The 27,729-nt window shown below is 40.4% G+C and overlaps 3 protein-coding genes and 2 non-coding genes across 11 annotated transcripts in view; all 5 read left to right on the top strand.

The window, feature by feature from the left end:
* Positions 1-4,963, top strand: part of dnmt3ab (DNA (cytosine-5-)-methyltransferase 3 alpha b) — a 32,982-nt gene extending 28,019 nt beyond the window's left edge. For 3 of the 5 annotated variants that reach the window (XM_041060162.1, XM_041060159.1, XM_041060160.1), the window contains 7 exons: positions 460-605; positions 1,997-2,087; positions 2,231-2,379; positions 2,707-2,807; positions 3,069-3,138; positions 3,522-3,640; positions 3,816-4,963. In XM_041060162.1, coding sequence (XP_040916096.1) covers positions 460-605; positions 1,997-2,087; positions 2,231-2,379; positions 2,707-2,807; positions 3,069-3,138; positions 3,522-3,640; positions 3,816-3,957 — 818 coding nt within the window. In that variant the 3' untranslated portion in view covers positions 3,958-4,963. The remainder of the gene's footprint in view (positions 1-459; positions 606-1,996; positions 2,088-2,230; positions 2,380-2,706; positions 2,808-3,068; positions 3,139-3,521; positions 3,641-3,815) is intronic. The other 2 variants (XM_041060163.1, XM_041060161.1) reach the window with 1 other exon arrangement.
* Positions 4,964-10,840: 5,877 nt separating this feature from the next.
* On the top strand, positions 10,841-17,102 carry dpysl5a (dihydropyrimidinase like 5a). 2 transcript variants are annotated; one of them, XM_041060164.1, is made up of 12 exons: positions 10,841-11,125; positions 12,949-13,107; positions 13,393-13,572; positions 13,706-13,774; positions 13,953-13,997; positions 14,241-14,316; positions 14,571-14,727; positions 14,850-14,991; positions 15,226-15,368; positions 15,480-15,687; positions 15,834-16,002; positions 16,992-17,102. In XM_041060164.1, the coding sequence occupies exons 1-12, from the start codon at positions 10,865-10,867 to the stop codon at positions 17,075-17,077; spliced, it is 1,695 nt and encodes a 564-aa protein (XP_040916098.1). In that variant the 5' UTR covers positions 10,841-10,864; the 3' UTR covers positions 17,078-17,102. The 2 variants fall into 2 exon arrangements, with proteins under 2 accessions (XP_040916098.1, XP_040916099.1); XM_041060165.1 differs by having other exon boundaries at positions 10,859-11,125; positions 15,480-15,708.
* Positions 17,103-19,808: 2,706 nt separating this feature from the next.
* mapre3a (microtubule-associated protein, RP/EB family, member 3a) lies at positions 19,809-25,570 on the top strand. Of its 2 annotated transcripts, none has more exons than XM_041061587.1 (7): positions 19,809-19,904; positions 21,482-21,609; positions 21,721-21,866; positions 22,009-22,165; positions 23,203-23,345; positions 23,554-23,706; positions 24,163-25,570. In XM_041061587.1, the coding sequence occupies exons 2-7, from the start codon at positions 21,489-21,491 to the stop codon at positions 24,229-24,231; spliced, it is 789 nt and encodes a 262-aa protein (XP_040917521.1). In that variant the 5' UTR covers positions 19,809-19,904; positions 21,482-21,488; the 3' UTR covers positions 24,232-25,570. The 2 variants fall into 2 exon arrangements, with proteins under 2 accessions (XP_040917521.1, XP_040917520.1); XM_041061586.1 differs by having other exon boundaries at positions 22,009-22,201.
* Positions 25,571-26,045: 475 nt separating this feature from the next.
* trnaa-agc lies at positions 26,046-26,118 on the top strand. Its single transcript has one exon. It is a non-coding gene; the product is annotated as a tRNA-Ala (tRNA).
* Positions 26,119-26,734: 616 nt separating this feature from the next.
* trnaa-agc lies at positions 26,735-26,807 on the top strand. Its single transcript has one exon. It is a non-coding gene; the product is annotated as a tRNA-Ala (tRNA).
* The last annotated feature ends 922 nt before the right edge of the window (positions 26,808-27,729 follow it).

Below are 27,729 nucleotides of genomic sequence, written 5' to 3'. Positions count from 1 at the left end.
TATATTAACCACAACATTTTCATTATAATTTTGGTCACATAAAAAAAAAAAAAAAAAATCATTTAATTTTTTATCCATTTAGTTTACTTTTATGTCATGACCATACCCTTATTGGACAACAAACATCAAAATATTGCATCCTAGTTGCAAAAAGTCGGTGTTACTGATATTGACTATCAGTAACACCATCATAGTAATAAGAGTTCATCAGTCAATACATGACGAGTATCAAAGCATTATATTGGTGAGGAGAGTGAACATGGCCATGTTTCAGATACTGTATAGTAAATTTGAATGGTCATTTTCAGTATTGTTCAGCGTTTGGCTTTTAGTCAGACACAGCTCCAGAGTTTCACATCGGTCTAAGCGGACACTTTTAAAGCACCTTTTACCCTCCACTGGTTTTGGGTCTGTCCCTGATTTCCTGCTTTCTCACTTTCTATACCCCGTCCCATGCAGGGCTGCTGGTGCTGAAAGAACTTGGCATCCAAGTAGATCGCTACGTAGCTTCTGAAGTGTGTGAAGACTCCATCACTGTGGGTATTGTCCGGCATCAGGGTCGCATCATGTATGTTGGCGATGTGAGGAACGTCACACGCAAACATGTGAGTCTCATGTTGTTGTTTTTTTTAAAGAGTTGCCAAGTGTACATGTTGTTGTTTTTTTTTTTTTTCAGTTGCTTCACACTGATGAGAGTTGTCTTACACAACAGCAGTCCTGTTCTGCTGGCCAGTAAAGCTGGATAGAAATTGCACAGATCAGCTGTTTTAGATTTTTTTTGTCTTAAATGTGGGGAATGAGCATAATATTGTGCAACTAAGTACATACAGAGAAACACGCTGGGTGCAAGTTGGCTAAGATTACAGATTTATACGAGAACAATGAGACCATTCCTGTCCCAAAACAGAAAGTGTATCAACATGTATACTGGAGCCCCATTTTGTGGGGCATTAATGATATAAGCAGGGCATTTTTTTAACATTAAAATAATTCCTAACATAGTTTTAACAACACTGGGGCCCTCATCATCAGTCCCAGGGGAACAACAGTGTCCTTCTCACCGTCTTTGTTATTGCACTTTATTAATTTTCATCACATTATTTTATCAGTGGAGAGGTTACTGTAACTACTCTCATAGTTGTTGTCAGCTCCACCAAAAACCTGACAGATTACACTGGTTAGTTGTGTTACTGTTCTGTAATGAGCTGTAATATCTGACATCTTCATTCGTCACAGCTCTAATAAAATGCATTTCAGCATTTTTTTTTGTAGGCGAGCATAAATTCGACTTGTGTGTATAATCCATTATAAATCTTGAATGCAACTATTAGTATTTTTGAACAGTCCTGGTTATTCTGGAAAAGGAAATGTCAAGTACAGGTCCAGTTGATGCTAATGACTCTGAGTGGCGAATAAGTGGAAGTAGGACTGAAAGGTTAAGGTAGGACTGTTGTCAGATTCTGATTAGAAATGCATGCTGAGTGAGCCGGTAGTATTTTTATTATATTTTATCATCCACTTCAGGTTTAAAGTCAGAGCCACAGCTTAACTGAAGTTGACCTCACTCTGATGAAGCGCTCTCTCATCTCTCTGCAGAGCTCATAGTTACCATTTCCACACAGATTGCACTGTAAACCTAATGAGAACGTTGTGCCGTATGTTCTCGAAACTCTCACTTGATATACAGATGTTTGTGCTCGCAAACTGTCCCCCAAACGCCGCTGGGCCTCCTTTTCTAACACTACTGAGCCAGAGAGAACTGGAACGTCTGTCCAAACCAAAACTGCTGCTACCTTGCCTCATAACCAAAGTGCATGAACTCAATAAAAGTGGAAAGTGGAGACTAGAAGACAATAAAGACATTTTTAAAGCCACAGCTTAATTTGTTCTTATTTCAGTGAGCATAATATACCTGAGAGTTGGAGGAGTGTTCAGTTAATCTTACAGCATATCAGTAACTATACTGTCTCTGATTCTGTCTCTTATCTGTACACAGATACAGGAGTGGGGTCCTTTTGACCTAGTTATTGGTGGAAGCCCATGCAACGATCTGTCTATAGTCAACCCTGCCAGGAAAGGTCTTTATGGTAGGTCTAACCATGTTCACTTCCCTTTTGCTTTGTGATACGGTTTTGGAGATGCATCTGGTTAAAATTAAAGATAGCTAATAATCTTAATAGGAAAATCACTGGTATATCATGTTTGTGTCCTTCTTTCCTCTGTCCCACAGAGGGCACCGGACGCCTGTTCTTTGAGTTTTACAGGCTGCTCCATGAGGCTCGGCCAAAGGAGGGGGACGACCGGCCTTTCTTCTGGCTCTTTGAGAATGTGGTTGCTATGGGTGTCAGCGATAAGAGGGACATCTCTCGCTTTTTGGAGGTCAGCTTCTTTACTGTTAGTAGTACTGGATGGATTATGAATGCCCCCTTGTGGCACTAAATCATCATCTTTAGACACAGACCATCTTAATCTTGATGTTACACTTTAATGTGCTCCTACATAGTGTATTTTGCTCTGTACATTGTATTTTGTCCTGTAAAGACCCAGTTGGCTACTGGTTGAAAAATATTTTACAATTCAAAATGATTGGACACTGTGAAAAATGCATTGACGCTAACAACGTGGAGGTTTTTAAGCATAGCAGGGCATCTTACCTTGGTTCCTCATGGATCGGTGTCTTGTTTTTCTTTGGCTTTTGGCTTTCAGTGTAACCCAGTGATGATCGATGCCAAGGAGGTGTCCGCTGCCCACCGTGCCCGCTACTTCTGGGGTAACCTTCCTGGCATGAACAGGTTGGTGGGTCAATGGTGAGGGAAGCAGCAGCCTTTGATGTACACAATAGGGAAAAACAAACCCTGTGACTAAGGGACTACATTCATTTCACAGACGAAATAGTGATTATTGCAGTTACACAATAACTAAATTAATAAGTCTTTTTATTTTGGCTTAAATGTGTCCACAAATACTAATATTTGTAGCCATGTACAACAGACTTCTTCTGATCTAAGGTCCTTTTTTGCTAAAAGGTCTAAATACAAGTTGTGACTCCTGGTCTTTCTCCTTTTCAGGCCTTTGAGTGCTATGTGCACTGACAGGCTGGACCTCCAGGACTGTTTAGAACACGGCAGGACAGCTAAGGTACTTTATGTGATACTGTAACAAAAGCTAATTCATCACCTGGTGAAATGTCAACACAAATCACTGTCCTGTCTTGTCTGAAACTTGACATTTGTATTGTATTCATTTATCTAAAAATTTACAGTCAATGACAGCAAGTGCAGTTAAATATGATTGCCAGTGGTGTTTGTGCAAAATAGATTCAAAAACATGGTACATGACATTAGTTAATGTGATTTCTTTGCTCACTGGTGGCTCCCAGTGGCAGTAAGAGGTAACAGTTTGATACTCCATCAGTCAGCTTGACTTAGTTAAGTTTCAGGTTTTTTGCACCTTGATGAAAAACATACAGCTAGTAATGCTTATGGACTAATATTTCTCTCATTACCTTTTTTTCCCCTCAGTTTGACAAGGTGAGGACCATCACCACCAGGTCTAATTCCATCAAGCAGGGCAAGGACCAGCACTTCCCCGTCTACATGAACGAGAAGGAGGACATACTCTGGTGCACTGAGATGGAGAGGTATGTAAACGTAAAGATCGTCCTTTAAATAACTTCACACCGCTCTTATTCTGAGATCAAAATCTCAAGATTATCTTCCTGTGTCCTCCCCTGTTTTACTCCCTGTCTGTCCCTCCACCCCACCCCCAACCCCGGTTGTTTTGTATCCTGTGATCTGGCTGGTTGCTCTTGTCAGGGTCTTTGGCTTTCCAGTCCACTATACGGACGTGTCCAACATGAGCCGACTGGCGAGGCAGAGGCTCCTGGGCAGATCGTGGAGCGTCCCGGTTATTCGCCACCTGTTTGCACCACTCAAAGATTACTTTGCCTGTGTTTGAGCAGCAAGAAAACTTGCTCTGAACCATTTAGAACTACAACTGTATGTTGTGACTAGAATTAAGAGCCTTGATCCTCAAATTATACTCTGGTATAATTTGCAAGCGAAACATTGACGTAGATTTCACATTATTTCTTGTATTTGAATTGTAATTCTTATTCTATTTAATTTTGATATGTCATTTTACCTTTTAGCAGTGTTATCAAGTATTGTTGATTTGTTTGTGCAAGCTATACTTGAGACTATGCTTTCTTCTCAAGACACTGAGACAGAAAAGTGCTAAACATGTATTTTAAAGGAGACGGTGATGCGATGGGAAACATCAGAAAGATGGAAAGCGGTTTTGAGATATGTGAAATGTTTCTGCTGTGTGAGCGTACTGTACGTCGGGGCTGCGAGATTCCCACCTGCAGTGCAGCCATCCTTCCAGCTACTGAGCCTCACAGAGATGTGAAGAGAAAGGCGATTTTCTTCAGTGTCAGGAGAGCTGTGTCTCTGAGAATCCAAAACACCAGATCACATATACCTCTTTGTTTACAGTTTCTATACACAACTGAAGGTAATAAAAGGTACTACTGTAATATGGTTAACAATACCATGGTGCTCCAAAATGATGAGAAACATCATAGCCCATGTGGCACTACAACTTTAGACAATACGGAGCTCTTTAACCTGTTGCTGGAAAAACTTGTTTGATGTTTTTACACTCAATGAAAAAAAAAGAAATCAGTTCTGTGCCGTTTTGTTCACTTCAAAGGAAACGTAGGAGTGACAGACAGTAGACTGCAAAATAGAGCATATCCTCTTTTCTGCATTTTACAGCTTTTATACAGTTTTTACTGGTGCTCATTTAATCTCTCAGCCTTGCAACACTCAGGCCCACTGCCTGGATCTGCACAAACAGAAAGTGAAGCTAGCCACATGGGAAATGATGTTTTCCGTCATTCAAAAAAAAAAAAAAACCTTAAGATCAAAGTCTGTGGTGAGCTACTTTTTTCTAGTTTCATCCTGACCAATGACATTACTGTACAACTGTTAGTAAGCGTGGTGGCTGGAGGGTGGGAGGGTGACCAGGCCGGGTAACTCTCCTTCCCCAACTTCCACTTCTCTAAACTGAAAAACTGTCAGGTGCAAATCCTCAACAATATGGTGCGGCTTCACAAAGTTCTTCTACCTTTTTATAGCAATTTTGTGCTGTTTTATCAACATTATAAAGCACTTTTATATGTATACTTTCTTTTTTCTTGATATTTTTTTAAAAATATTGGTTCTTGTGAATTGTTTTTGTTTTGTTTTATGATGTGAACTGATCTACCCTCGTGTAATACTTTTTGTATACAGTAGGGCTGTGCCAATAGAAGTGAAAGAATGGATTTTGATATGTGAAACCCATGTTATTTGACTCAGTGTACAGTAGATGGATTGACATTTGTAACCCCAATCCCCCTTTCCTTTCTTCTATCATCCATATTGTTTACTGTTTTAAAGCAGCGATACAGTATGTTACTTCCCAGAATCAAAGAATGTCTACTTCTATTAAGATTGTAAAATGTAAGACAGAGTTAAAGAACTGTGTCATGCGCTTTGTGTAATATTTTGTCCCTTATGAAGGACAGTTGGCTTCTGCCATTTCCCTGATAAAACGTAGTCGTCATGTTGACAAATTTTAGTGCTGATCCAAATTTGGATTACATTCACCAACTGAATTCTCTTGATTGTAACCTCTTAAGCTAAATATGGAGGGCTTAGGCTGCAGTTTGTCAAAACGAAAAACTGACACAGTGTTAGACAGAAATGTCAGCACTCAAAGAATAAAGAGGATAATAAAAAAACAGATGCTATCACTTATCTATATCATATTTAAGATTCAAAATTTGAAATTTAATTTCTTAATGTAATTAAGTTCTTAAGTGACCTTATTGCTATAATTTTTGTCCATGCACACTGGGCTCAATATGAGCTCCTGTGCTTTGTGATATTTTAACCAGATGTTATTTCCCCCCTCCTTCTATAGTACTTAACACCCCCTCATGTTTGTACATTTTGTACATAGAGTTTTCCGGTTGCTGTTTTCAATTTATTTTTATCTTTTTTTTTTTTACGATTGAGATGTACAAATATAATTCTTTGCTAATATATTATCATCAAATTAGAAAAAAAAAATCTTAGGTTAAAAATAAAAATCAAGTGACAAATTTGATTCAAAACATGCTTTGAGCATTAGAAATAGGGAGACTCCAAGTCAACGTTTTTTTTCGTACTGATTTGTTTGTGTCAAGTGAATCCAGATTCAATGTCATGTGATCTTAATAGTGGCCTATGGACAGCTTTAAGATGAACGGTCTCAACTTCACTGCACAGCCCTACATGGTGGTGTTTTTTGCTTCTGTTTCTTTTGTAAGAATTTAAAAAAAAGAGGGATTGTAGGTGTTTCCGATGGTGCTAAACATTTTATCTAATCAAGAAAAATATATTTGATTGGAAGAGAAATAAACATGTCTTGACAATGACTGTTTTTAAGTTCCTTGTAGTAATGGAAAAGAACTATTATTTCACTCATATAAATATATTAACAAAGGCATTTTAACTTTGTACTTGAAAAAATAAGGATAACAAATAATGAAAGGTTTCCTATATTGTTTTAGACTAGAGATTGCTGTAGTTGGTGCTTATCTGTGGGAAAATCGTGTGAGAAAAAAAAAACGGTAATAACTTTTACTGTAGCATAATGTAAGCTTAATACGCATTGCTTCTTAATCCTACATTCCATGCCGTAATATTCTCCATGTCTGTTTTCAAAATGTTGTTTTGAATTGATGCTTATTTGTTTTGTTTTTTGTTTTGTTTTTTTTTTAAATCAGAAACATTTCATTTTTACTGTTCAAGGCAGGTCAATAATTCTATATTCAGTGATACAGTTGACACTCTGTGTGACTTTCTTTCTGTCATAACTGTTTTATGGCTTCTACGCTTTTCCTCAAGACCAGTTCGTACAGCAAATGTAGCAGTCATTCTCCACTTTGAACCCCCCCATACTTATGTTTAGTGTCCAGAGAGAAGATAAAGGCTCCGTATGTACTTGTGCTGGAGAACACTTGAATAAATGTATTGTTTTTGTGCAAAAATCTGCAATGTCCTGTCCTTTTTTTAAAAAAAAATTATATATAATATTTAAAAATAATTTACATTAAAGCCCCTGAAAATAAAAGTGGTTTAAAATCTGTAGTTTACTGTAGTTCTGAAACCAAACGTATGTCCTTGGTCCCATTTTTTAATTATTACACAGTATAGTCTACAATCTCAGAGACCTTGTGATTAACTACCACGTAATTATGCGTGGTAGTTCATAAAGTTGTAGGAACACTTGAGAATGAAATTTGAGAACGAAATTTTGTAGTGGTGGAAATGCATGCTGGAATTACAGTTACGACATTTTGGATATTTGATCAACTCCAGTAATAACTGATGCCCTCGTGACTATGTTTTAGTTTTTAATTGTCAGAAGGCCGACAGAGGACATGTGGACATTGATATCTGGGTCTTTGCCACCTTGAGCGCTCTAAAATAAGAATAAGGGTGTTTCCCTGCAGCTCCTCTCTGATCAGCTCTGAACATGTTGCCACACTATAGGCTATTATTCAGCCATTAGACTGATTTTATGGGCTTGCACTGACACTTCCTACTAATGCCATTTGCTCATTTATCTGTTTTATGTGTCTTTTTTTTTTTCTTCAATTATAAATCAAGCCCGGGTCATGAAAGATAACACATAAAGGAGAACAGGCTGATTAATACGACTGATTAAAGTCATTAATTGTCTATGAAATGATAACAGTGATGATAATATATTACAGCAGTCTATTATGCAGCCTCACACCACTGATATTTTCATGACACCCTCTTCCTCTGATAGTGGTACAGCCTCTTCCTAGTAGACACGCCCAAAGTCCAAAGTAATTGGTTGCTTAGGCGACCAAGCCTTCACTCACCGCTGCTGATTGGAGCTTCGCACCGTCGCACGGCCTGGATGCTGCGAGCTGCGTCAAGTTAAGCGCAGAAAGATATAATGGTACCGGAAGACAAGTGATTTGCCTACAAAATAAAAGCAAAAAAAAAAAAAAAGTAGTCAAGCAGTGAAACACGTTAAGTTCAAATGTTGATGAGGGATGGCAATGCACTGCCGTCACTGTTAAGCAAGAATAAATACAACGGATAAGCTAGGGTGAGTTAGTTAATATTATAAAATCTGTTTGTTCATCTTACTTAGCCTGCTTGTCCCGCACTTAATTACAGTTGTTGAAACAACACAGTACATAAATGAGAGAGAAATCACCATAAATGTTAGTAAACTATATGTTACCGAACTGTATGTTTGCAAAAGTCTACATGAAACTGTTGTTAAGAGCTGTCAAAACTACATATAAGGGGAAAAAACCATTTTAATTCGATGCAGACCTCTTGTGTGAAGCACTTTGCATGTTGGATTTGTTTGGATTTTTATCTTGAAAGCCACAACCGGAAGACTTGCTCGCATCTCCATGCTGACTCGACGGTTGATGATGCTGCGGTCTGCTGGTCCCGGACCGGCCAGGAAGGCATCCATCTGGTGTGTGTATCTCCTTAGGAAGTGCCATCCACGGATTGTGTTGCGTTCTGTTCCTGTCAGAAAGGAACCAGAGAACTGAGTGAAGCAGCAGCAGCAGCAGCAACAACAACAACGGCAACAGCAGCAGGCCCGTAGAGGAGGTATGTGGTGCATTAATTCTGATTAGTTGGTTGTAATGGCTCTGTCTGGTAGGTGGAGGGGGGAAATCCTCTGCTGAAGCCTGGAGACTTTGTTTCCATTCCCCCCCTGGCTACACGTCTGGGTGTCTGCCCTGCCGGCTGTTCCTGTCACCCTCCCAGGACCCACACACACACACCCTAAAGTACGGCTACACCACTTCACCTGGAAAGGAGGGCTATATTGATTATAATGTGAGGCCACTTCGCGCTGGTAGAGAGCGAGCTGGTCGTTGTGGAGGAGGGAGAGGAGGGACTAGGGCGGACTGAGAGCAGGGAGGCGGTTTCTAGGTCGATAACGAACGCCGTGCAGCCGCTCATGCCGGATGGAGACCGGTTTCTTTGTGTCAAGTCGCACAAGTGGTAGTGTCATCATTTCACTGCGTTCACGTTCACCCAGCAAAATCACCATATTTGCCCGTCTGATCATTGTGGTCGATGCTAATTTAAAAATGCCTGAGACCGCATGTGATTTGTAGCAGGGATTTCATAGATATTTTTTATGGGACAAATCACAAAAAAACAGAGGCCTGCACTTTAATAAATGAGCTCAAAGTGAATTTTCAAACACTTGAATAAACTGTAGTTGCGTTATCTGTAATCGATTTGTGTCTCACTTCATATTTGCCCCACGAAAACAATTTCTTTACACGGATTTATTGTGCAAGTACTTAAACAGGTAGCATAACCTCACCTGTTTATTATTATTAACTAACCGGCGTCAATTGCTTACACAGCCATAGGCCTTATAATAAAATGATAACTTTATTATAGCCTGTAGCTGCTTCCAGGCTTTGGGGAACAGGGGGGAATAGTGTGTTTCGCCTTATAGCTTGTTGGTCATTAATGGATGGATAGACAATTTAAGAACGAGGCATCCTCCACGATATCACCCATCAGATCTGGATGTGTGAAGGAGTCCATGCCATGCAGTAAAGTTGCCGCACCCTCATACGTACGCATCTTGCACGCACACATGCACGCAAGCACGCAGACTGGACACACATACACGCACACGCACACACACACATACACAATACATCACAACATTAATACAGCTGTGTAAAAGGGAAGGGAGGAGGCAGATCTTGGAGATTGTTTCTTTGTTGTGATGAATAGTTAATCACTGCCAGTAACTGCATTCACTTTACTCAAGAACTGGCTGGACTTTTTTTTTTTTAGATAGTAGAATAGAGTAGGGCAACCTTTGTGGTGGTTTGTGAGCAGGTTAGTAGCCAGAATTGTTTTTGGATCTTAAGAGGTCCTTTTTTGTTTGTTTGTTTTTTGGTTTTTCCAATTTATTTATTTAGATCACGAAACTAAATTTTGCAACATGAAGGTCTGAATGCTTTTTCAACTTTTCCACACGGCCGGGAATAAGTTCTTTGGTCCAAAAGTTGTCCAATTTAAAAACACAAAGTTAAAAAAAATGGGATCAGTCAATTAATTTGTAGAATTGTAGAATGTAAACTCCTTCCAAATAAATTAAAAAACAAACAATTTCAGAGAGATTCATCTGTCCTCAGTAGTAGCAACAGCACTCACCTCAACTTAATTCGTATTTTTCAGCCTCTATGATTCTTTCTATTTAGCTTCATAGTGAGTGGACATCATTGTAAGTAGCTTTATGCTGCCTCAGTCTTTTCAAAAATAATGGCTTCATTTACCCTTGTTTGCCTTATTGTGATCCACAACCGGACTCAGCTTCCTCCTGTTTACCACTACATCACGGTCCACTGGGACGTCAGGTCTCAGGCGGTGACTGACACAGCCTACTCTGTCCTGTAGCTGATGTCAGTCACAGGCTGACAGACCAGTCTCAGAGCAGCATCACTGACCCTTCTCTCTCTTCGATAGTCTTACTACACTGTCTCAGAATGAGGTACTGTAAAACGTTTATTTTGTATAGTTTCTTGTAGAAATGCCGTTGTTTGTTAGTCCTTTGGTGTTTTTGGATTATTGTGTTGCAGCCAAGGAACAAACAGTTTAAAAAGTTGTGGTAGCTGTAACTTTTCTTACATTGTCAGATCACCACTGTTACAGCAACTACAACTGATGCCTGACAGAAAGGCTTAACCCCCCCACTGTCAAATCTTTTTTTCTCTTTGCCTTACAGAGCTATAGCCATGTCTTCCAGCTCAGCGATGGTGCGGATCCTGATAAAGGGCGGCAAGGTGGTGAACGACGACTGCACGCAGGAGGCCGACGTCTACATTGAGAACGGCATCATCCAGCAAGTGGGGAAGGAGCTGATGATCCCAGGTGGGGCCAAAGTGATTGACGCCTCGGGCAAACTGGTCCTCCCCGGCGGCATTGACACCAGCGTCCACCTGGAGGAGAGCTTCATGAACGCCACCACGGCAGATGACTACTACAGTGGCACTAAGGTAATATCCTGCAGGAAATGGAAAGACAGAAGAAGAAAAAAGGGTTTAGACTGGAAGTAAAGCAGGTGACTTTGTCAGAGTGAAAGCAAAATAAGGCCCATGTTTTTGCAGATTAAGACTCAGAAAATCATTTTTTATCATAAAACTATTTAGGGCAGTTTTTGTACTAAATTCAACTTGACAAAAACTTTCCACTGATGTTAATTTTACCCTCTTTGTTTTGATATCATGAGACTGCTTTGCTAATATTTTGGGATCAAAGATGTTGCCCATTTTAGACAGAACTACTTGTCAGTAAGATGTCAAAGTAAGAAACAGAGTGTTAGAATGTAATAAACACAACGAAACTGACAACAGTAAAAACAATACTACAAATAAAGGATGAAAGTAGAACAAAAACAGTATGTTAGAAAGTTATTTCAACCAGGCGGCTGATGGCAACAGTTTGAATATTTTCAGTAGGCTGTATGGCTTGCACATGCGGTATTTTGTAATTACATACTTTGGCTGATCTTACCTCCATGGCATCAATCTTGGAAAGCTGAGCTGCAGTTATTAGTTAATTAATATATTAGTGGACAGAAAATTAATCAGATCAATTCTCTAGTTTCAGCCTCTCAAATGTGAAACTTTTCTGGTTTTCCTACTTTGTTATGATCGTAAACTGAATATCTGAGTTTTGAACTACGTAATAATCTTTCACAATGTTTTGATATTTTACAGACAAAGTAATTCATTTCTGATTCAGGAAAACAATCAGTAGATTAGAAGATAATGAAAATTGCTGCTGGTTGTAGCCGTACTTCTACCAAGATCACACAAAGATGATCTGGCATTTTGCTGCTGGCAGTATAGCTTAGCAGTCAAGGCTAATAGCTGCCAGAAAGACTGGAATGGAGTCATTATGGCTGCTGATAGGACTGGGATACCCTATGACTCATCAGTTTGTAGCACTTTGAGATGATGGGAGCAGAGAGATGACGGAGGCTGGGATTCAGATGTTTTAGTGACTGGGCAGAGCGGCAGACAATGGTGACAGACACTATTCACCACTGTTCTCTCTCCTCGCTCCTCATTCCTCTCTCCGACTTCCTCCCCACCCCTCCCAAACCCGCTCCGCTGCTGCCGTGCTCCAGAATCGGTCCAGGGATAAATGCAGATGAGTATCTGTTTCCATGGATACCAGGGGGCTGCTGCAAAGACTGCCGCAAAGCCTTTTCACTCACGCCATTGTGTTTGTAGACAATGGTTCTCAGACCCACTCCCTCCCTCGTATTCCCCCTCTACTACACACTACTCGACTCTCTAGGGTCAGCTCACAGATGCTCAGTGAAGCGTGCACTTATACACAAAACACAGACTGTCTTCAATTATTTGGATTATTAAGATTTACAGTAGTTTAAAACATCTAAATCTGTTGTTGGAGGATAAAAAGAAAGAGGTGGTGATACTGCAAAGAAATGATCCAGTTATAGCTTTAAATACCTCTTGATTATGCTGTGAGGGGCAGTCAGTCCTGTATTTTAGCTGCTGAAGGATTTATATCTCCCTTAGCAGTCGTCTGCACATAACCATAAAGATAAGCATTAATGGCAGTTGAGGCTTTTATGCTTAGACTGGGGGCTGTGTTGATTAGTTGATTATGGTCTCTTCAGTGTCACTTAATGCTTAAGTTTATTGTTCATTTGCTTTTCAGTTAACCTCAGGTCATTTTAGTCTTACACTGCAATTGATAAAAGCAATACAACTCAAATACATATACATAACCGAATTACATCCTGCATTTAAGCGAGTGGTTGAGTGCTATTCTGTATTTCTTCCAGGCGGCTCTAGCTGGCGGTACAACAATGGTGATTGGGCACGTTCTGCCAGAGAAGAACGAGTCTTTGCTGGAAGCCTACGAGAAGTGCCGCAGTTCGGCAGACTCCAAAACCTGCTGTGACTACGCTCTGCACGTGGGAGTTACTTGGTGGGGACCCAAGGTACGGCAACTCTGTGCATCCCAGCCCACATGATAGATTTATCTCCCCACACAATTTACTTTTAAAAGACAAAATTCTCATTTAGTCCTAACCTGTTAAACATGATCAGTCTGTAATGCTCGGGAAATAGTTTGTTACTCTTTTACCTCTTAGTGACTTTTTACTATTCCCAGGCTGTGTTTTGGCAGCTTCCAGAGGCTATACATTTACTTGTAACTATCAGCTGCCTTTATGTGTACATGCACGTGCACATGGTCATAGAGAGAACATCCTCTCCCCCTGCAGGTACGAGCTGAGATGGAGAACCTGGTGAGAGAGAAAGGAGTGAATTCCTTTCAGATGTTCATGGCCTATAAGGACATGTTCATGCTGAGAGACAGCGAGCTTTTCCAGGTCCTGCAGCACTGTAAGGACATTGGAGCTATAGCAAGAGTCCATGCTGAGAATGGGGAACTGGTGGCAGAGGTGAGGGAGAATCATTTCAGTAACACTTCATTCATATTTACTCTGTTAAATAGACTGAACTGCTTCCAAAAAGCTCTTGTACCAGTTTGTTCTGTACGTACATAATTCATGGTGTTCTCTTGCCTCTTTTCAGGGTGCAAAGGAAGCACTGGACCTGGGCATCAGTGGCCCTGAGGGGATTGAAATCAGCAGGCCTGAGGAGGTATGATAGTCAGGTTTAACCTCTAAGTACTGTGTCAAACTAAATTAAATTACTTTTATTATATCCAGGCTCCAGTCAAGAGTATTAATATTGTTTCTGTAATGAAATAAATCCAGTCTCTATCTCCGCACCCCTGGTATACTATGGTAATTCCTCACTGGCTTCTGTTTCTTTACAGTTGGAAGCAGAGGCGACCCACAGGGCAATTACCATCGCCAACAGGGTGAGTGAGATGTCATTAGTACATGTGAAAAAATATGTAATATAAACCTGCTGTATGTAAAGGCAAGATAATTTTCAGCCATGGTAACAGTATAGCTCTGTGGCACTGTCTGTTGGTCCAGACTGAAATAACTATTGGATGAATTGCAATGAACTTTTGTTCATTGCCTCACAGAGCTGCTAGCATGGCTGTAGATAGTTTGTTAAAAATAACTGTAAACATTTTGTGCATGTTTTTTCTTAGGCCCACTGCCCGATCTATCTTGTGAATGTGTCCAGTATGGCTGCAGGAGATGTTGTGGCTACAGCCAAGATGCAAGGTGAGGCCTAGTTTCTTTTACATTTGGTGTTACCATTTTATGAGTAAATACTATACTTATATGAAATGAAATGAAATTAAAGGTCATTTACTTTTATGTTTACTTTGTCACTGGCATATTTCCCAAAGTATTTTAGACTGAAAGTGCTCGCTTAATCTTTTAATCTCTTGCTTAAACTCTGTGCCTTTTCTTGCAACTCTCCTCTCACTGACATTTAATCCAGTATATGTCCATATTGTACTGTCTGACCACAGGAAAGGTGGTCCACGGCGAAACAGCCACGGCCCACGCTGTGCTGAATGGTATGCAGTACTATCATCAGGACTGGGCCCATGCTGCTGCCCATGTTACCGTGCCTCCTCTCCGCCTGGACCCCAGTACTCCCAATTTCCTGATGAGCCTGCTGGGAAAGTATGCACAAGGCTATAAAATCTCACATTAAAGGCAATATAATGTGTGTGTTTCTGTTTTTTTTGTTTAAACTACTTCAGAATCTAAATGTGACCCTCGCTTTTATTCTGTCCTGCCTGCAGTGACACTCTGAATGTCGTGGGGTCCGACCACCGTCCATTCACCATCAAACAGAAAGCCATGGGCAAGGATGATTTCACAAAGATCCCCCATGGGCTCCCTGGCATTCAGGACCGCATGAGCGTCATCTGGGAGAAAGGAGTGGTATGTGTAGCCCTATTGTTCCTGTTGGGCTGCCAGGGAGCCTCCACAAACAGGACATCTGTTTTGGTTTGGTGGTTATTGATTTGAAAAAAAATAAACACAGACAGAAGAGGCCCAAAAAACATCTATTCCACTCTTAGTGCTTCAGTTGACTCAGTCGGATTTTGTGTATGAATTTATCTATCCCTAAGATTACAAACATATCTTAATTTACGTGTTTGTTATAACTCACAGATTGGAGGTAAGATGGATGAGAATCGCTTTGTAGCAGTCACAAGCTCAAATGCTGCCAAGATCTACAACCTCTACCCCAGGAAAGGGAGGATCATCCCAGGAGCAGATGCTGATGTGGTGGTCTGGGACCCCGAGGGATCCAAGTATGAAACTGGATCCATCCATTCATCGACCAGCTTGTCTCACTACAGCTATCATCCCATATATCTCAGAGGCTAAACTGGGTCATCTCTTTCTTTCATCTCTGTCTGCAGGACCATTTCTGTGGATAACCAGGTCCAGGGAGGAGACATAAACCTGTATGAAGGCCTCCGTTGTCATGGTGTACCCATGGTCACCATAAGCCGTGGCCGTCTGGTCTATGAAAGTGGCACGTTCACGTGTGCTCAGGGCTCTGGAAAGTTTTGCCCCCTGAGAACCTTCCCAGATTATCTTTACAAGAAGATGGTTCAAAGGGAAAAGGTATCAGACAGAACTGAATTTGTAAAAACCACAGTGGATCAATCCCAAAATGCGTAGTTGTGCTTTTGCAGTTTTAACATGTTCATTAACCTGTTGTTTGTGTGTGTGTGTGTGTGTGTATGTGTGATATCATGTTGGCCTACCAGTGTCAGGCGGTGAAAGCAGTGGAGCGGGAGCCGTACACAGGTGAAGTGGTCGCGGTGGTCAACTCAGGAAAGAGGGACTTTGGGGCTTCAGACCTGGACACTCCGACACGCCCCTGCACCAGGCACGGCGGCATGAGGGACCTCCACGAGTCCAGCTTCAGCCTGTCTGGTGGGGACCAACAAATTCATACAAGAATCAGATATATGAGGAAATTAGTTTTTCATGTAATCAAATTTTGCATGCGTTTGTCACTGAAAACACTGGCAGCTGGTGTACTGGTGGTACAACTGCTGTTCTAGCCTTTAAAAAAATCCAAAGACTGGCCTGATGAGGGTGCTGTAGTTGTTAAAGTAGCTCAGACAGTTACAGTAACAGTGCATCTTGTTGGCCACATGCAGTATGCGGTTGGCCCAGTAGTTGAGGAAGCTGTTTACACAGTATTTTAAGCTTTTACTGTGACAGATTTGTAATTCTGTTACAGGCTGCTTTGCCAAACAAAGGTATAAAAAGCTGACACTGTCCTCTCATTTGCTTACATTTTTCACATTTATACATACACAGAACTAGGAGTTACTTGGGACAGTTTTTTTTACAGTATTTTGTGGGTATTTTTATTTCTTAATTAGAGAGATGTGACAGTAGAGAGCAGACAGAACTGGAGGCGAGAGATGGGGAGTGACAGGAATGGTATACAACAAAAGTCTGTGGGCTAAACTCAAACCAGGGATGTTGCGGTTCATGGTTGGTGCCTTAAACCCTAAACGACCAGGGCCACCCTGTACACTTTTAGGTCAGTGAGGAACAGAGATTTGTTCAGTATCTTGGCCCCTGGGGATTTTGCCTAGAAAGACAACAGCATTCTCTGTTTGAGAGTCAAGGTCATAAATTTATACTTAGCACCCAGTAACTTTGCAGTAGCAATAAATGGCTTTAGCAGCATTTTAAATGGAACGAGAAGAATTGCTTTGATCTTTTGAAGTATGTTGCAATCCTTAAATCTGACTGGAACTGCTTTGGACTAATTATAAGCTGTTTAGAGAATCCATTATAATACCACAAGAAAATATGATTGATGCTGCTCATAAACACTTTGAGGAAAAACCAGTTCCTTGTGTTTCACTGCTAAACCCACGTGATCTTGTTTCCTGCTGTTTCAGGTGCCCAGATTGATGACAACATTCCAAAGAGATCCTCGGCCAGGATCCTCGCTCCTCCTGGAGGGAGATCCAGTGGGATCTGGTAACTAATCAGGCCACCGTTACATGAAGCGGAAGAATGATACCTGAGGGAAACATATGGCCAAGCAAGATGACTTTTTCTTTTTTTTTTTCTCTCTCTCTGGAAGCTTAGAATATGTGTGGGGGTAATGGAGTCATGTTTTCATTTTGAACCCAGCACAGTTATTTAGGACTGTAAAACATTAAACTGTATGATGCTGCTGTAATAATACTGGAATATTATTGAAGGTAAACCTTTGTGAAGTGATTACAGCTACCAAATTTCAGTCAAATGTTGACCAAAAGCAGCAAATAAAAAAATAAGTTGCCAGTGAATTACATTGGCTATTGGATCACGTTAGAGGAAATATCTTACTAATAGTTTTAGGAAAATGAAGGTGAGTCATGTTTTTTATGATGCGATTGTGTTACCTCACTTTAAAATACGATTTTGCACTTGTATCATGTACTATTTAGATGCCTTTTTACATGATTTAATGTCACAAATGTCACAAATGTCTTTTAACTGCGAGTCATGGTGAATGAAATGTAATAAATTATTACAAGGGTGTCAGCATGACATTAATATGTCAGTTAATAAAAAAACAGTTGCAATTGACCAATTGATGAAAAACAACAGAATGCAAGCTAACCTTTTAAATGTTTTTATTTATTTTTTTATATTGTATTATTTGAGCTATTTCCCTTTGATGCTCCTGCGTTAGAATTATTTCCTAACAAAGAATGAGGTCTTTGTTCAGTAGTTCATCATTGTCAGATTAGCATTTCATATTCATGTTTACAGCCTTATAGCAGAATAGACTTCTGTTCCACCCCTACCAAATGTGAATGAACCTATGCTGTGTGTACTGTGCATGGTAGCATAGTTAGAACTACTGTAGTAAGCACTAATATTGATAGCATTCATTTTCCACAGGGAGCAAAAAGTCTCACCCAAACTGCCTTTTTCTCACCTGAGAACACTGACACCCTCAAACTCACCTTCCCATACTGCCGCTATAGGTCATGACCTCTGACATGTTGACTGCTGTAACGCCTTTTAGCTTTTTTTTTTTTTTTTATTTGTCCTGGTCTGAAACTGCAGCGTTCAAAACGTTCCTCTGACTGACACTTCCAATGTAACAAACCACTGTGAAGCATAGAGCAGGTGAAGTGATCCTCTTTAGAATTCACGTTGAAGTTTAACAGCAGAGGTGTTCATCGATGAATGTTCATTTCTTCAGGAGATCAAATGCCTTCACATGCCAGTGAAAGCTCAGCACCATAACTCGAAGGCATGCTTGTTTATCAACTACTGAAAAGCACTGATACTTTGTCAAGTTCTCAACTACTGTAATTTTTATTGTTTGTATTTAGTTACATAATATTTCTTGTGAATAATTGTCTTAGTAACTTTTTTTTCTTTTTTTTTTTTGTCAAACCTGCAGTGTAAGCAGGGATGCACACAAGATTTAGACCCAGTTATGTTCAGAAGATCATTGTTCTACAGTAAAAGTCTTTTTGGACAGTTTTCACTTTTGATCTTAAGAACCTCCAGCGAATCTTGTTGTGTCTTCCCCCTCCCCAAATGTACACTGGTGCTGAAGAATGTGTTGTCTCTTTATTTCTTTCTTGCAGCTCTTTATCACATGATTTGAGTGCAAATAAACCACAGTGAAATCCTCAGCTGAGTCCTACATTTACTGAAGCACATTACTTCAATTTTCGAGTACTTCCAATTCATGCTACTTTACACATCTACTTCAGCACATTCAGGGGGAAACACCGTACTTTTACTCTGCAACTAACTTTGATTTAACAGCAATAGTTACTAATTATTTAAAAACCAGTGCTTTCCAAACTTTTTGGCTTGTGACCCCTGACAAAAAAGTTCCCGGAAGGTTTAATCTAAATTACTATTTAAGAGCTAAAGAGGTACAATGCTCCAATAGTTTACAGATACTAAAATTAAATATAAATATGTATCAGAACCTTCTCTTGTTCTTATGGCCTGCCCAATTAATCATCTCAGAACCCCTCATGTTTATCATCATAACCTGTTGGAGGGGGTCTGAATCCTAGGTTGGGAACCACTGGACTAGATACGGTGTAGTTAAAACAATAAAATGCAACTTACGCATTGATATATCAGATTTAACAGTCTAATCATATAAAATATAATAATGTATAGCTCACAGGAGACATATCTGCAGAAAAAGCGCTTCTACCTTTGACACTGAGTTCATTTTGCTGATAATACTTAACATACTTTCATTTTAAGATTCTGAATGCAGGACTTTCACTTGTCATAATGTATTTTTACATTGTTGGCAGAGCTGAAATAATTAGTAACTATTTTGATAACCGATTAATTCTTCAAGTCATTCTTTAAACCAAAGAAATTTAGACCAAACAGGCAATCAGGTAATCAAGAAAACCGATTAATATTACACAATAAACAAACCATATAGCCTTAATTGTTGTATTTGCACTTGTGCTTAAGTAAAGGAGCTGAGTTATACATCTCTCTTCCAGCTGCTGATAAAACATTAACATAAGGAATTTTTTTTGTGTATCATGATCTCACTAAAACCTTAGTCACTGGCAGGCCTAAAATCCAACCAGACACATCATGTGTCTCTTAGCTGGAACAGGCCAAAGTCCTATTTATAATGAACCTTTAACAGCATGGAGTCGGGCGCATGCGCGGTTGGAGCTGGATTGTTGCAGCCCCAGACAGGGCGGCCCGTTACCAAGCACTGCACCGCGCAGGGTCTGACAACGACGACAGCAACGGGCATTGACACAAGGAATACTGCCAGCGTAATAACAACACAGACGCCCCTGAATACAGTGAGTATAAACGCACGGAGAGTCCCCTGACCCCGCTCGGTGCTCCTCGTTTCTCCTTTTGTGCGCGTAGACGTGTTCTGTGTTCCGGAGCTGTGTTTTTATTCCCATACAGCGGAGGATATTTCCCGTGCACTGACAGTCCTGAGGTATTCGGGGAGGCCTGTAGAGGGGGCCGCTGGAAGACCAGCGTTGCGGGTTTTTTTAACCAGGAGGCACCCAGCAAACGGGCACATTTATTGTTCTCAGCTCGGGCTTGAAATGTCAGACCCCCGCCCCATTTGTTCTCGCTGGACTTGTGGGGTTTTGCATTCAGGATTTTTATTTTTTTGCTGCAGTCATTATCGGAGCTTTCGCAAAGGCCCGGCGGATTTTAGGAGAATAGATTGACTTCCCTTTCGTGCACCGCCCTCGATGCAATAATCCATATTTATTAGGAATTACACCCATGCACGGTCCACGCCTGTTAATGTAGCTGAACCTGCGTGGTTTTGTCTCATAAACGGGTTTATTGTCGGTCATATGGTTGCACGTTATAATCATGTAATTGTAGGCTAGCCAAGCCCCATGGGAGAATGCTGGTGTAATGTGCGCTGCTGAGGCTGCATTCACACTATTAGGGCTATCTCCAGAAATCTCTGTCGTGCAAATTGCAGGTAAACGTGATTCAGTTGTTATTAGTGTGAAGCTGAGAGACATGCTGTCATTTCTCTCTGGCAGTCAGCTGCAGACATACAGCGGCGTGTGACCTTAAAGCCATCATTTTAAAAGTCTCCATCTGGCCTGTGTTAATGTGCAATTTTTTTTTTTTTTTTACTGCGGGGAATGTCAAGGTGCCATGGGCCCATTTTGACACGACACACGACTGCAAATCAAAGTGAGAACAGAGAAGGCTGGAGCTGTCAGATGTGTAAAGCTGCTCACAAACATCAGGATATTTCTGTTTAATCTAGGGAGGATTATGCTCACAACACATCTGTAGATTAAAACTAAAACTAAAGATGCCTCACAGGCACCGTGTCCACAGCTGGAAATCAAGTGTATTTCCCACTGGCCAATACTGGTGGTCTGGTGGGGGTGGGGGGACTTTACAGGCCCACAACTGCAGCAGTTTCTGACCCAGTCCAGGATCTCTTAATCTGAGAAGACAAGGGAAAAAGTCTCCCTCAAAACTGGTCAAGTGAAATTAGTCAATTAAAGCAGGTCCACAAATGAACGAAGTCCAGAGCTGAAACTATTCGATCAACATAGCTACAAAAAATTAATAAGAGACCAAGTCTTCAAAACAGCCAAGCCTAACTTTATCATATGATAACAGCAATCAGTTTACCTTCATTTACATACAGTGGGCAATCACTGACAGGTGAATCAATCAGTTTGAAATATTTAATTATGACTTTGTCGAGACGTGTAGTTTTCTTTTTGCTCTTTGGCTGTGGACCAACTTTCTACCAAATTCCACTGAAATCAGCCAATGGTTTTTTTTTTTAAATTTTTTTAGATACAGCAAAAAAAAAAACCCAGACAGACAGAAATCCAACTGAACACCTATACATTTCTCTCTCTGTTGTTTGTTTCAGGTAGGTGATGGCAGTGAATGTGTACGCCACATCTGTGTCCATTGACAACCTCAGCCGACATGACATGCTGGCATGGGTCAACGATTCTTTGCATCTCACCTACACCAAGATCGAACAGCTCTGTTCAGGTAAGGCAGAGTTTGTAGTCTAGAGTTTTAATTAGACACTGTTCAACAATTAACTCCCGGCTGTTCGCAACAGGACAACAAAACAAACCACAGTGTCTTTGTGTTTTCCAGGAGCAGCATATTGCCAGTTCATGGACATGTTGTTTCCAGGTTGCATCCTTCTGAAGAAGGTCAAATTTCAAGCGAAGCTGGAGCATGAATTTATACACAACTTCAAAGTTCTTCAGGCAGCTTTTAAAAGGATGAGTGTTGACAAAGTCAGAATACTATTATTATCACATTATTATGCATCTTACTCAATACTTTTGATAATACCTAAGATAATTTATGCTATCATCTCCTAAGATGCTTGTTGTACCATGTGGAGCTATTCACGCGTTTCCTGTTTCTATTCTCTAGATAATTCCTGTAGAAAAGCTTGTAAAAGGGAAGTTCCAGGACAACTTTGAATTCGTGCAGTGGTTCAAGAAGTTCTTCGATGCCAACTACGACGGGAAGGAGTACGACCCTTTACTAGCCAGACAGGGGCAGGACGTGGCCCCTCCCCCCAACCCAGGTGATCACTTTATCCACAAACCAAAGAGAAACCCAGGTAAACCATACAGTTTTGCCTTTGCTGCACGGTCTTGCTGAGCTTTGGATGGCTCAAAGGCGCTCCCTGCAAGCAAGTGGTGTGAGCAGCACGATTCACAGAATGACTGCTGTCTTCTTAGATCCATCTCACTGCGCCCAGCATTCACAAGCAACATGACACTCTGTAGGTATGAGTGAGTCACTGGTGGGATTGTAGTAATCACCACAGAGTATAAGTGGGATGCAGCACTGGTGGGGTTGCAAATTCACATCTTGCAACTTCAGTTTTAACTTGCTTTCCCAGTTTTAATTGATCATGTAATCAGTAATGCCAGAAGACACAAAGAAATATCAGAGTTCACTGCATTACGAAGGTGATGCAGCACTGCAGCAGCTTCATCTCTCTGAAAGCTGGACTGATAAACAAGAAAGTGTGTCTCGTTTTACTAACAAGAGTAATGTCAGCCTGACCAGCCTTGCTCTGTCTCTGTGAAAGCTTTTTGCTTGAAAATCATGGCGACCAATCTAATTTGATTTGTAGTATGTCATAAGCCTGCTTTGTGACTTTGTCACTGGCAAGCAGTGTGGTTGAAAATGGGCAGAATGACTGCATTTGTTTTAAAATGGAAAAAATACGCGTTGGCATGTTTTGTCTTTGAGTTTATTTGAAACACCTCTGCTGAAGCACTTATAGAGGTTTGGCAGTTTTTTTTAAACAAGATTTTGACTCAACTAAGTTTGATTTTCAGCCATTTTCCAAGTGTTAATTTCTAATTTGGCTTTTTTTAAATCTGGCAATCTAAATTTGTCTCTTTTATATCAGTTCTGTTGTAAAATAATTTGAAATCCATTCTCAATAATAATATATAAAAAGCAACAACATGATGCTACAAGCTGATAATATCAGCTCTCTATAATGTGCTACATCCATCGCCACAGTTGCTACAAAGCTAAAATAAACGCAGTGATTCTGTTATAATTAAAACGCTCAACATTTCTCACCATCTCTGAACAATTCAGGACCACAGAGGACATCTCCAACAGTTCCCAAAAACATGCCAACACCACAGAGGGTCCAACACAACACTCCAGTCATCAGGAAGAATCCATCTTTGTCTAGAAATGGGGGAAGTGATGCTGAGATCATGGAGCTAAATCAACAGGTACCATATTATCTTTCTCTTATAAATAAAAGCTCTGGTTGGTGTTAACAAAATCATAAAAAAAAGATCCTTGATCACATATTTTTTAGCTGTGTCCGCCATCACTATGAAAAGTCACTTGTGGTTGTTTTTTTTTCCTGACTACATTGTTCAGAATAAGTTTTGGAGACTACCAGCGTAAACATATGTTTTTTCTTTCTGTCCTAAGTTGATGGAGTTAAAGTTGACCGTAGACGGACTAGAGAAGGAGAGAGACTTCTACTTCAGCAAACTACGGGATATCGAGCTGATCTGCCAGGAGCATGAGAGTGAAAACAATCCAGTCCTCAGCAGGATAATCGACATTCTCTACGCAACAGAGGTATGTATTACTCTATTATTATTAATGCATGCATAACCAACAAGAATCCCAGGCTGCAATGCACTATTGCAATCTGCATGTTAATTACCACAGAGCCAAAAAAAACCCTCAACATTTGTAATAACACAAATGACTAAAAATCCATCTTTAGAACATAACCACACACTATCTGCTTTCATCAGCCTTTAATAAACACCATTTCCCATGAGTCCCAGACAACCGTGGGTTAAATGTTAGAGCTCAAACCCCAGGAGCAAATGTTTTCAGAAAGACCAATGAATGAGAGAATGCAGTGAGTTAGAGTAGCTAGTGGAACAGATGGAACATCATGACTTCATCTCTCTGAGTAGAGGATATAGTTTATCTGTTTGGATGTCATCTGTGATCAGGATAATTTTAAAGTTAAAAGAAAATAAGCAGGAAACCTGAATGTCTTTTTTCTTTTCTGTTTCTCAGGAAGGCTTTGCGCCTCCAGAAGATGAAGACCTCGATGAACAAGGTCACCTGGACCAGGATGAATACTGAACACTTCGTCTCCCTCCCCCCTAACATCTCCATCCTTCCTTTCCTTTTTTTTTGCCCTCATTTGTTTCTCTCTCTGCACGCTCTCTATGAACACTTACCATTATCCCTACTCTTTGTCCATGTTTTCCTTTCTTTCTCATATGAATATCTGTTCGTAACCTCCCCCTTTCCACCCTCTGGCTGTCTACATACGCTACACAACTACTCTGCGTCATCATTTGCTGCTCCTCCCTGCCTCCACTTACACAGTAACAACAGTAATGTACAACATATCCCACTTATTTCAGCATGAGTAACGCAGAAAATCAAGCCAAGCCTGGCATGGAGGTTATAATGGCAAACAGTGAATTTCAGTCTGTAAATATTACTGACATTTTGATTTCTGAGAGAACAATGTCTTTGCTCATTATGGAGGTATTTATTTGCCTTTGGTGCGCTGTTAATAATACTATTAGAGCACAGAACAACACTGCTCCAATGTGCCATCAGGACACTCCCAGAGCTACTAAAACTGTAACAAAGTAACTTTTTAATAACAATTTCTTATTTATTTAACTTATATTTAATTTAGATTAACTTTCTGTAGCAGATTTGGTGCAAAACCTACTGTACATGAACTGAACGCTAAAGGCCCTATGTGTTATTTGATTTAAGGTTTGTGCTTGAGTCTGCATCAAGCTTTTGGTTTCTGTCATGGTGGGTTCATGGCATGTAGAAATGCGGAAAGGACATACTTTGGTGTAATGACTCGAGGCATATGATCAGTGCTCTGCGATTATTCATTATTGATCAACAACATATCTGAGCATGAGAATGTTACACATTGACTGTGAATGAGTGATATTTTGTAAATGTATTTTGTGTGGAGACTTTGTGTGATGTCGCACGATCCTGGTTAACTGCCGTTTTATCTTTTAGGCGGACATGCAGTAGCCTTTAAGTTTAAAATTTAGAGGTGGAGAGCCACCTGCTGACTGACAACATGGTTATAGATTGTAGCAGTTCTAATGTTTTATTCTGAAATACAAGGGAGCCTGACACTTTTCTCATGACAGCTTCTGTCATGCTTTTACTGCTAATCATGCTGTGTTTATATTTTGATTTGCTGTAAAGGGTTACCCAGGGCGTTTGAGTCATAGTTTGGAAGAAAGTCACTATCAAGAGGTATGTGACCAGTTGACTGGTCACAATTAGCATCCAGTTTAACCAAGGAAGTCTCCTTGTCCTTCCCCGGCTATTTTTATTTTGCAAAACTGGCTGTCGTCTGCTCTGGAACTTGCATTCATTGACCATGTAAACATCTACAGAACACTCATCTTTTGAGTTTTGAATAAATAAACAGTTGTGAAATAAAACTGCTTTGTGTTGGTGTGTGGTTTATTATGTGTGAGGATGGATTTCTAACAATGTGTGTGCCGATATGAAGTTACATTAAAGCATACAAGGAATACATGTGTCTGCTTTTCTCTAAATTAATTCTACAGATTATCAAGTTTAGCTTTCATCTGAGATTATAAACCAAAGCATGTTAATCTATGACTGTGGTATATTAGTTTCTTTAGTAACGGGTACAAAAAAATGTAACCACATCCCACAATAACCACCAGACATAAATGCAGATAAAACGCTATAAAATTCAGTTTGAAAACGGAAATGGTATTTCGAGTGGCAGCGAGCTTCATCCGGAACTATTTCAGTCACATAAAAATATGAACAGACACGAACGTAAATGATGAGCGTGTCAACCCAAAGTTATTCCGTCTGAATTCGGCCGTTCTTCGATTTGTTCCGATACCGCCCATACAATAACATAAGGGGGATTAGCTCAAATGGTAGAGCGCTCGCTTAGCATGCGAGAGGTAGCGGGATCGATGCCCGCATCCTCCAAAACAACGTTTTTGTTTTATTACAGGAGTGTTGTTATTTAGCGACGCATCTATGCATTACATCTTCCTAGCAACCGGTAACCCTTTCGTAACGGTGGTAAGGCAGTAACCGGTTACTGTCTTCCCCTCGATGACCAACAACTGTTTAGCCATTACACAAAGGCGACGTCTTCTCGCTATGACAGCTCGCTAAAAGTTTGTCACCGTCACTTGCAAGAAACATACGTTCACGTAGGTGAGTCTTCGACGAAAAGCGCATTTCTACCGCGCATCATTGTGCACAAATATATCAAGCATTTTCAGTAACCTAACATCTCGCTGTGAACTGCAAGTGGTCTGGTCTAACATTATAAATGTCAGCTCTTCTGCCCTGAGGTCTAGCTGCCTGTCAATGACCCCTACCGGAGCTTCACCGCCACAGAAAATGCAGCATTCTGGTGAATTTGCATGCAAATTTGCAACATGTCTGCATGAAAGAACCAGTGAGCGTTATACCGTTCCACCGACGACTACAAATTCGCATGTGAATTGGCATAGAGCCCTTTTCAATAACCTAATAATAAAAGCTACAGGCTTATGCAGTGGTGAAATTATTTGCCTAATGTACAGTGTACAGTGGGGGATTAGCTCAAATGGTAGAGCGCTCGCTTAGCATGCGAGAGGTAGCGGGATCGATGCCCGCATCCTCCAATTAGTTTAACATTTAATTTAGCAGAATAGCATGTTCAATTCGATATAGCTTACCTGTGCCGACTTCGCCAGAACCAAGCCAATGCTCAAACGCGGTGTCTGCTACGGAAGAATTCCAGACAGATGCTGCACACTGTTGACAAAGTATTGAGTTTACAATAAATCAGCAAAATAATACATAAAAAACTTCTAACAACAGCAACCACTCCTTCAAAGAACACAAGAGAAACTTATAAGTGAAATTAATTCTTACTGTGTAAAATAGTAAACTTGAGCAGATCTCTCAGGCCCCCAGCATCTTCTTCACCACGTGACCAGGCATGTTGTATAGGAAAAGAGCCAAGATGGCCAGCAGCAGGAGAGCAGTGACAAATCTTGATGGTCAGCCACCTGTACTGGTCACACACCAGGTGTTTCGCAGCTTTGAGAGGGATGAGGAACCAGAGGGCGGCAACATCTGGACAGCTGGTGGAGTGGAGATGTAAAAAGATGAGATAACAGATAGATAACAGATTAGTAAGATCTGAAAATCTGATTTAATAAATCAATTAGTTGGTTTGCTTTAAGCCTTTTTAACATACCATGAATGTCAAGAAAGTGTCAGCACTTTCAGTAGCTAATTGGGTATTTTCATATTACAATAAGGACGCTACATTTTAAAAAAGTAATTTTACTTCTACTTCTGTTCTATGAGTTGAAACACGATGCCATACTTTTCAGCATTGTAATTACTGATAACTAGACAATTTCCCTGTGGGAAACCGCGAGAGTTGTGTGGTGTCCCTTTCATTGTCTGTACTATTAAAGCAGAAATCAAAATATACTCATGACCTTTGTAAATGAAAGAATGATAAAAGAGAGGGTGGGAGAAGAAGAAGAGAGGGAGCATAGGACGGATAGAAAAGGGTCTGATTCACAGAGG

This window comes from Toxotes jaculatrix, chromosome 17 (assembly GCF_017976425.1).
Source record: "Toxotes jaculatrix isolate fToxJac2 chromosome 17, fToxJac2.pri, whole genome shotgun sequence".
Classification (NCBI taxonomy): Eukaryota; Metazoa; Chordata; class Actinopteri; family Toxotidae; genus Toxotes; species Toxotes jaculatrix.
The sequence above is the reverse complement of the archived record's forward strand: the minus strand, read 5'-3'. Positions and strand labels throughout refer to the sequence as shown.